The 9,740-nt window shown below is 23.9% G+C and overlaps 4 protein-coding genes across 5 annotated transcripts; 2 read left to right on the top strand and 2 right to left on the bottom strand.

Moving 5' to 3' along the window:
• Positions 1 to 204: 204 nt before the first annotated feature.
• Positions 205 to 2,473, bottom strand: phg1b (TM9 protein B; the record flags this gene model as incomplete). Of its 2 annotated transcripts, XM_637664.1 has the most annotated exons (4): positions 205 to 1,175; positions 1,426 to 1,726; positions 1,846 to 2,063; positions 2,200 to 2,473. In XM_637664.1, 4 exons carry the CDS (start codon positions 2,471 to 2,473, stop codon positions 205 to 207), a joined length of 1,764 nt encoding a protein of 587 aa, XP_642756.1. The 2 variants fall into 2 exon arrangements, with proteins under 2 accessions (XP_642756.1, XP_642757.1); XM_637665.1 differs by lacking the exons at positions 1,426 to 1,726; positions 1,846 to 2,063.
• A 1,468-nt stretch (positions 2,474 to 3,941) lies between these two features.
• DDB_G0277351 (hypothetical protein) lies at positions 3,942 to 4,193 on the top strand (the record flags this gene model as incomplete). Its single annotated transcript, XM_637663.1, has 1 exon — positions 3,942 to 4,193. One exon carries the CDS (start codon positions 3,942 to 3,944, stop codon positions 4,191 to 4,193), a length of 252 nt encoding a protein of 83 aa, XP_642755.1.
• A 409-nt stretch (positions 4,194 to 4,602) lies between these two features.
• DDB_G0277349 (hypothetical protein) lies at positions 4,603 to 5,445 on the top strand (the record flags this gene model as incomplete). Its single annotated transcript, XM_637662.1, has 3 exons — positions 4,603 to 4,656; positions 4,945 to 5,127; positions 5,281 to 5,445. 3 exons carry the CDS (start codon positions 4,603 to 4,605, stop codon positions 5,443 to 5,445), a joined length of 402 nt encoding a protein of 133 aa, XP_642754.1.
• A 266-nt stretch (positions 5,446 to 5,711) lies between these two features.
• On the bottom strand, positions 5,712 to 9,445 carry DDB_G0277245 (threonine ammonia-lyase; the record flags this gene model as incomplete). Its single annotated transcript, XM_637661.1, has 3 exons — positions 5,712 to 8,531; positions 8,633 to 9,325; positions 9,437 to 9,445. The coding sequence occupies 3 exons, from the start codon at positions 9,443 to 9,445 to the stop codon at positions 5,712 to 5,714; spliced, it is 3,522 nt and encodes a 1,173-aa protein (XP_642753.1).
• Positions 9,446 to 9,740: the final 295 nt, after the last annotated feature.

Here is a 9,740-nt window from a genome sequence, read left to right as displayed (position 1 = left end):
AAAAAAAAAATTTAACTTTTTTTAAAAAAGAAATAAAAATTTAAAAAATTAGAACTTCAAACTTTTTACCTTTTTTTTTTTTTTTTTTCCAATAACTTTAAAGCTTTTACCATTTCCAATATTGTTAAGATATTATTTTTAATATAATTTTTTTTTTTTTATTTATTATTTTAATTTTTTTGTTTTTTTTTTTTTTTTTTGATTTTAGTCAGATTTCAAATTTCTATAAATTCTTTTAACAAAAATTAAAGAACTGTAGAAACCAACTGTACCTAAAAGAATAAAGAAGAAGAAGCAAACGATCAACATGTAGGTAAAGTAGAAAGTTGCTTGAAGTAAACCATACATATGAGAGATATAATAGTAGTAGTAGATACTGTACATGTAGATGAAAACAACAGTGGAGCCGCCATTGATGAAACTATTCCACCACCATTTATGATCTTCCATTGAGAGTTGGAAGTAAGTTAGGGCAACGGTGATACACACGGTGACATTGATAAGAATTAAAAAGACCAAACAAAGGATACCATAGAGCGTGTAGGTAGAATGGCCCCAAACGCTATTGAAAATGTAAAACAACTCTATGTAAATGGCACTAAATGGTAAGAAACCAGCGATTAAAATTTGACATGGTAAACGACGATACCATTGAATTGGTGGGACTTCTCTTGGGAAATTCTTTGTACGACATGGTGCTTCAAAGTTTTCTGATAATCTACGACCTGCGATACCACCAACGACGGTCAAAGGGAAACCAACAAATAACCAAATGGTAATGACTTCAATCATTGTTAGGATTGGTAATGCGACGGTTGAATGCCATGTAATCGCTACAGTGTTTGAAAGAATAACCACAATAAATAATGGTGCTACAAATAGGGTTGCTGTTAGCACAATATTCCATGCCCATTTATTACCTCCCATATTCTTGTACATTTTAGCTGATTGATAACCAGAGATACCACTAGTTAATGCATATAAAACAATACCTGCCGTATACATATTACCACCATTGTTTGGATAAAACATACCAAATAATGATAATGCTAAAATACCACAAACAATACTAATAAATTGCCAACCAATACCATAAAATGCTGAAAATACATTCTTATATGGTGGGAATCTAAATACATCACCATGAACTAATTTCCATCCATAATCTTCTTGATCTATTATTATAATTTATAAAAAAAATAAAAATAAAAATAATAAAATTTTGATTTGATTAGATATTTTAATAAATAAATGATAAAGAAAAATAATAATAATAAGGTACTGTTACTATTAATACCACCACTAATATCACTACTACTACTACTACTACTACTACCAATACTACTAATACTATTATCACTATTACTATTACCATTACTACTATTATTACTAATAATACTAATACCATAATATCAAAATACATACAATCAGAATCTTCTTCTTCATCAGTTTTTGAATATCTTGAATAATCATTCTTTAAAATTTTCATTATCATAATTGCTAAAAATGCAGTTAATAATACAACTAAAAAGAAAGAGTTCATAACGGATAACCAATGAATCTCTAATTCCTTTGTGAAAAATTCTTCGTACAAGTCCATTCTCTTTGAAAATTCATGTTCGGTTGGTTGCCATTTTGCTGAATACGTTAATTTGAGAGTAATTTCGTCTTGATCTGAGAGTTCAATAACTTTAATATGTTCTGTATCGATATTAACTCTAATAACCTATAAGATTTTGTTTTTTGTTTTTTTTATCTATTAATAAATATATTCGAATTGTGAAAGGTTGTACAACCTTTTCATGTTTAATATATCTTTCACAAGAACTATTTTGAATAACTTACTTGATCACCATTATAATCAAATTCAAATGGAATATGATTATATAAGTAATATCTAATATTTGTTAGATCTGAATCATCAACAGTACCGACAAAACTAAAAATTGGTAAATCATCATAAATCATCTCTGCATAATAATATTCGCCAATAGCTTTTTTAAACTTTTCTATATCCTCTTTCTTTAATGTATATTCACAAAGTTGTTTATTTTCAAAACTACCTATAAATAATAATTAATTAATTAATAAAAAAAAAATAAAAAAATAAAAAAAAGGTTTTTTTTCTTTTTTGTTAATAATATGTTTTAAAATAATAAAAATAATGAAAATAAAAAAATTATTAAATAAAAAACATACTTTTGAATGGAAATTGATAATCTGATAAAACAGCTGAATCACCTTGAAGAATTTCACCTAATTTGGTTTTTTTATAAGAGATACTTGAGGGTTTACAAAATGGCAATGTATAAAATTCATAGGTTTCTGTTGGATTTGAATATGGTCCAACATTATTTACATAGAATGGTACTTCATCATTTTCTTTGAAATGATGTTTATTACTTGACTCTACTAAAACTATACTTGATACTATTATACATATTAAGTATATTAATAATATTTGTAATCTCATCTTGATTTTTATTTTATTTTATTTTTTTTTTTTTTTTTTCTTTTTTTTTTTTTTTTTTTTTTTTTCTTTTTATTTTTATTTTTTTCTTTTATTTTTTCTTATTTAAATACCATATATGACGCTTCTTTATCTAAATATAAATAAATAAAAAAAAAAATAAAAAATAAAAAAACTATTAAAAATAGATATTTCACTATCTTTTTAAATGTTAATAATTTTTTAACAGGCAAATTCTTGAAAAAAAAAAAAAAATAAAAATAAAATAAAAAAAAATTAATTTTTAAAAAATAAAAAAAAAAAAAACAAAAAAAAAAAAAAAAAAAAAAAAAAATAAAAGAAAAAAAAGAAAACTGTTCAAAATAGTCAACAAAAATTTTCTAAGGATTGTCCAGATATAAAAATTTCAGCATTAAAGCAACGAAAAGTAATTTATGCGATGCTGGTTAGCCACCTCTTTTTTTTTCTTTTATTTTTTATTTTCTATGTGACCCCCTTTAAATTTTGATCATGATAACACAAAATAATAATTTTTTTTTTTTAATTTTTTTTTTTTTTTTTTTTTTTTTTTTTTTTTTTTTTTGAAAATAATTTCTGACTTCCAAATTTCCTATTTTTTCCAGTTTTGGAATGCAGTAATAAAAAATAAATTAAAAAAATAAAAATAGATAACAAAAATAGTCATACATTAAGATTTTTTTATTTTGGATTTTGATTTTTTTTTTTTTTTTTTGATGGTACTTAAGTATTATAAAAAAAAAAAAATTGAAAAAATTAAAAAGAAAAAATAATAAAAAAATAAAAGAAAAAAATTAATAAAAATATAGAAATAATTTAAATTAATTTAATATTAACTTAATTGATTCAATGATTTTAAATTTATTTTTAAAATATCAATTAAGTTAATTAAAATTAATTTATATTAATTATTTCTACATTCAATGATTTTAATATTATTTTTAAAACATTTTTTCACTTTTTTTTTTTTCCAAATTTTTTTTTTTTTTTATTTTTTATTTTTTTTATTTTTTATTTTTTTTTATTTTTTTTTATTTTTTTTTTTTTTTGATCATTTGTCGAACGAAAAAAACAAAATATTCATATTGCATTGTTGATCAATTTACGTTTATTTTTATTTTCACAAACAAACAATCAATAAAAGAATGAATAGATATATTGTTAGTAAAACAATGGCATTGGTACAAAAATCAATGGCCTCAGAAATGCAAAAAAGATTTATATACACACTCCCAGAAATTCCATATTTAAATAGTGGTATCAAAAATTTCATGTCAGTACCATCACTCAAACAACACGTAAAACTTCATCAAGAAGATATCGAAAAAGCAAATAATTTAGTTCAAAGTATGTTTTAATTTTACCTTTTTTTTTTTTTTTTTTTCATTTTTTTTTTTTTTTTTTTTTTTTTTTCAACCATCTACTTCCCAAATATAATAGCAATAATAGAATTATGAGGATTACAACAAATCAAAAACAAAAACAAAAACAAAAACAAAAACAAAATCAAAAACAAAAACAAAAACAAAATCAAAATCAAAATCAAAAACAAAAACAAAAACAAAAACAAAAACAAAAACAAAAGCAAAAACAAAAACAAAAACAAAAGCAAAAACAGAAACAACAACAGCAAAAACAAAAAACAACGACAACAACAAAAACAAAAAACAGATGTAGTGATATTGATGATGACAATTTAATATAATAATTATAATAATAATAATAATAATAATAATAATAATAATAATAATAATAAGATTATGATGATGATAATAATAATAATAATGATGATGACAATGAGACAATATATGATAAAACAAATAGGTTGAACTATTATTAAATGTTAATATAATTTACTAATGACAAAAATAAAATTGAACTAAAAATAAAAATATATTGATAATCATTGAAACAACAAATAATAATTATAATAATAATAATAAAAATAATAATAATTAGGAACTCCATGGGAAGATACTACCATCAACCAAGCCATCAAGCAATCATTCACCAGTATTGAGGATGCTCCATTTTTTGAATCAGTATCATCTCACTACAACCATTCATTCTTTTGGAGATCAATTTCAAATATTAAAGAAACTCCATCAGCTCACATGAAAAAAGCACTCGAATTAGATTTTGGTTCAATTGCTGGTTTCCAACAAAAGGTAAATAATAATAATAATAATAATAATAATAATAATAATAATAATAATAATAATATTGATAATAATATTAATAAATAATAATAATAAAAGTAATAGTAATAGTAATAATAACAAAAATACATACCATATATTACCCATCAATTCCTTTTGTTATAAAATATATTTAACAATGATATTTAATTATAATTATAATTATATTTCAACGATAATGATAAAAACTAACAAAACAAAAAAAAAACAAAAAAAAAAAAAAAACATTAAAACTATATATTTTATAAAATCTAATAGTTCTCACAATCAGCATCAGCATTAAATGTACCAGGATTTACTTGGTTAGTTTTCCATGATAAAGCTTTAAGAATTATCACAACCTTTGGATCAGGTTCACCATTAAAATTACAAAACTGTCACCCAATTTTATGTCTTGATCTTTTTGAACATGCTTACGTTTCTGACCATGGTGATAAAAATGTAAATATCAATACACACTCACAGTTATTCATTTTCATTAATTTTATTACTAATATTTTTTTAAATACTAATCTATTTTATTTATTTAATTATTTATTTAATTATTTATTTAATATTTATTTAATTATTTATTTTTTTTTTTTAAAAAAAAAGAAATATATTGCAAATTTCTGGTCATGTATTAATTGGAAATTTGTTGAAGCCAAATTTTTGAATGCTTTGGTTTCTGATAGAGAATATAAATTAAGATTAGAATCTCTTGTTGGAAAACAATCTCATGCATTTGAACAATTTCTTGATTCACAATCAAATAATTAATAAAATTAATTTTTAATTAAAAAAAAAAAAAAAAAAAAAAAAAAAAAAAAAAAAAAAAAAAAAAGAAAGAATAAAATTAAATAAAATAAAATAAAAAATATATAATAATAAATTAGTAATAATAATAATAATGATAATAATATATATATATAAGTTTTATTTATTTTATTTATTTCCTTAAATATATATGTTTGAATTTTATTTTATAATTTTATTTGTATATTATTATTATTATTTTTTTTTTTATTATTTATTTAAAAAATTTTTTAATTCATTTTACTTTCCAAAGAAACATTGGCTTGTTTTCCATATTGTTCTAAAAATAGTTGTTGTCTTTCTGAAAAGGTATCTTTTAATTCTTTATTCTTTTTATCAACAGATTTATCGAAAATTTTATAGACTATTTCATTATCTTTAATGTATTTTCTACCGACAATCTTTGGGAAGAGACCTTCTTGAGCCAATAGAGATAAGAAAAAGTTTTGATGATTAAAAGAGTTACTATAGAAGGAGAGGGAAATGATAACTTCATTCCAATTGATATTACCACCACCACGGATATGTCTAATTTCACGAACTTTTAATTCGGCACGGGCAGCCAAACCAATGATTTTACTTAGGGTCCCAGGATAATCCCAAGTTGTTAAATGAATTGTGAAAGAACGACCAAGTGAACGTAAACCATATTCATAGACTTGACGAAGTGTTGACATATCGATATTACCACCACAAATGATGACACAAACCCTTTCATCCTTTCTAACTTTAATTTTCTTATGCATTAATGCAGCCAAACCTAAACAACCTGCACCCTCTGAAACTGTACGACTATTATAAAGTAGATGAACTATGGTCGAAGCGATTTCATTTTCACTAACGGTTACATACTCATCGACCATATCATGAAGTACTTGAGTGTGTACACCACCTGGCATCTTTACATTTGTACCATCGGCCAATGATAAAACTGCTGGTTCGATATAACGGAATTGATTGGTTTGTTTAAATTCTGATAATGGTGAAACGTTTGCTGATTGAACACCAATGATTCTAATGTTTGGATTGATACGTTTCAAGAATAGTGCGATACCAGCGATCATACCACCACCACCAACATTTACAACCACAGTATCGACATCTGGTACTTTATCATAGATATCACAACCCATTGTACCTTGACCTTCGATTACATCAACATCATTGTAAGGTCTAACCAATGTCCAATTTCTTTCCTTACAGATTTCATCGGCCAATTTGACAGCCTCTTCAAGACTTTTACCCTTTTTAATGACTTCGGCACCATATTGACGAGTTGATGATAATTTTGAATCTGGTGCATACTCTGGACAAACGATTGTACAAGGTAAACCAACTTTTGCAGAGATTAAAGCTACACCTTGAGCATGATTGCCTGCAGAGGCAGCAACTAAACCAACTGGTCTTTCATCAGTGTTTACCATTGCACCTTCCAATGCTCTTAACACCATATTCGATGAACCTCTAATCTTAAAACTACCAGTCTTTTGAGTATTCTCTAACATTAATGTAACTTTGCAACCACAAATCTTTGAATAGGTAGTTGAATGATAAATGGGTGGTTGAGTCATAATATGTTTAATTCTATTATGTGCTTCTCTAATTGATTGAACTGTTATATCACCAATATTTCTTTTTTGTTGATGATATGGTTTTGGTGAAATTTTATATTGTAATTGTGGTGGTAGTTGTGGTGGTGGTGATGGTGATGTTGTATTTGATGAACTACCATTACCATTACCAAATCTATTAAATGCATTTGAACTACTTGAATTTAAAGTATTTGGAAATGATGGTAAACTCGTTACACTACTACCAATATTAATTGATTGAGAAATTGATAAATTTGTTGAAGGCTTAATCATTGGTGGTGAGAGGAAACCAGATTCTTCTTTATTTAGAATTGCAGATTTTCTTAAACTATATTTAAAACCTAAAGATTTAATAACATCAAAGATTTTAAATTGTTGTTCAAAATTTCTTGAATGACATTGAATTGAAGTTCTAACATGATATTGTTTTAAAGTTTCACAAGAACGATCCATTAATACCTCCATAACTGATACTTTATTTTCACCAATAACATTTAATACTTTATTTAGTGATGTAGTATTATCGGGTAAATCCAATTCAATTTCAAAGCTTTGACCAGTGATATCTAAACCATAGTTTAAAATAGTTTGAAAATCGATTACATCGACATAACCACCTGATAACATAACCAATACTTTTTCATCGGGTCTTAAATGAATATTACCACTCATTAGACCACCCAAAGCAATTGAACCCTTACCATTGGTGAGAGTATGGGTATACTCTAAACATTTAATGAAAGCGATTGAAGCTTGATCCTCGGTTGCTGTTACTAATTGATCGATGATTTTATGATTGATTAAGTTATCCAATTTGAATTGTGGTAAAAAGTAGCTAAATTTCTCCTCCAATTGCTCTAAACCATTTGTGATCTCTGTGATTACTTCATGAACAAATTCAGTTTGAGAAAGTGATGATTTTGGACACATTGATTTATTTCTAGTTGGATCACCACCAATGCTTATCAATAATGCCTCTAAATCTTTATCAGAGAATTTACCTTGATTTCTTGAATCGAAAGCGTCGAAAACATTGGTAAGATCTGATTGATCATGAATTAATGCTAACCAACCAATCTCTAAACGGTCAGGGAATAATGATTGTCTATTAAATTCTTTACCTTCAATATCTTTACCAAAGAGATCATCAGTCATTTGAACTACTATAATCTTGATTTCAGGTTTCATAATCTTATAGAAAATTGAAATACCACTGACATAACTCCAACCCTGTGAATATAATCTTAATGGTATGATAATTGTCTCCCTATCTGGACTATCCTCCATCATTTCATGTGCAATAGTTGCTGCACCCAATAAACTAAAATGTGGTATAAATTTACAATCTAAAAATACCATACTCATATCTTTTGCATGTTGCCATGCTCTTGTATAACATGATGATACATCACCTTTATGAAATATAATTTTTGCACCTCTAGCATGACACATATATAACTTTTATTTTTTAAAAAAAAAAAAAAAAATTAAATTAGTAATAAAAATAAAAAAAATAATAATTAATAATTAATAATAATAAAAATAATAATAACTCTTACTCTTGTAATTTGTGATAATGGTAAATTACCAGGACCAACATAAATAATACATTTCATTTTTAAATGAAGAGCAGTTAAAATACTACCAGTTACCATTGGTTGACTTTCAATATCCATTGGATTAATCACTAAAACGAAACCACCAATTTGTCTAAACTCTTTACCTAAATCTTTGGCTTGATTAAAATAATTTGATAAAAGGATACTAAAACAATTTCTAACATAAATATCACCAAACAATTGAAGATTCTCTAATTTCAATTGTAAATCACATTTGAATAATTGACTTAATAATTCGTAATCATATTGTGGAGTTTTCTTTAAATAATCTTTCATCATTGAATGAACTCTCTTTACTGATCCAATGAAATCAATTTCTTTTGATCCTTCGAATCTAAGTATACCTTCACCAATATCATCAAATCCTTTTAAATTCTTTACTGGATTATTTTGATGTGTTGTAAATAAATTTGTACTACTATTATTTAAACTATTAACACTACCATTTAAAATATTTGTATTACTTGTATTTATATTATTATTACTATTGGTTTCTTTTTCTTTATTATTTCCATTTGAAATTTTTGTTCTTTTTTCTTTTGTTGGTGTTGTTGATGTTGGACTTGTTGTAGATGTTGTAGTTGTATTTCCACTTGGACTTGGTGATGTTATTGTTTCTTCTCTTGAATGTTTCTTAATTTGAAAAATAAAAAAAAAAATAAAATAAAATAAAAAAAAATTAAGACAGGAATTAATTTAAAAAAAATTAATTTAAAAACAAAGAATAGTAATTAAAAATTTTACCTTTGCCATTTTAATTATATATATTATTTTATTACTATTATTACTTTATTTAATTTTTTATTATTTTATTATTTTTTTTTTTTTTTTTTTTTTATTCTTTTTTTTTTTTTTATATATATTTATTTATTTATATGAACAAATAAATAAAATTTTGAATCTATAAAACAAATTAGTTATGTTGGGTAGCAAAAAAAAAAAAAAATAAAAAAAATAAAAAAAATAAAAAATATTAATTGAAATTTAGAAAAATTTAATTTAAAAGGGTTTGGTGTTCAGAATAAAAAAAAAAAAAAAAAATATTAAA

Source organism: Dictyostelium discoideum, assembly GCF_000004695.1.
Source record: "Dictyostelium discoideum AX4 chromosome 2 chromosome, whole genome shotgun sequence".
Lineage (NCBI taxonomy): Eukaryota > Evosea > Eumycetozoa > Dictyosteliales > Dictyosteliaceae > Dictyostelium > Dictyostelium discoideum.
The sequence above is the reverse complement of the archived record's forward strand: the minus strand, read 5'-3'. Positions and strand labels throughout refer to the sequence as shown.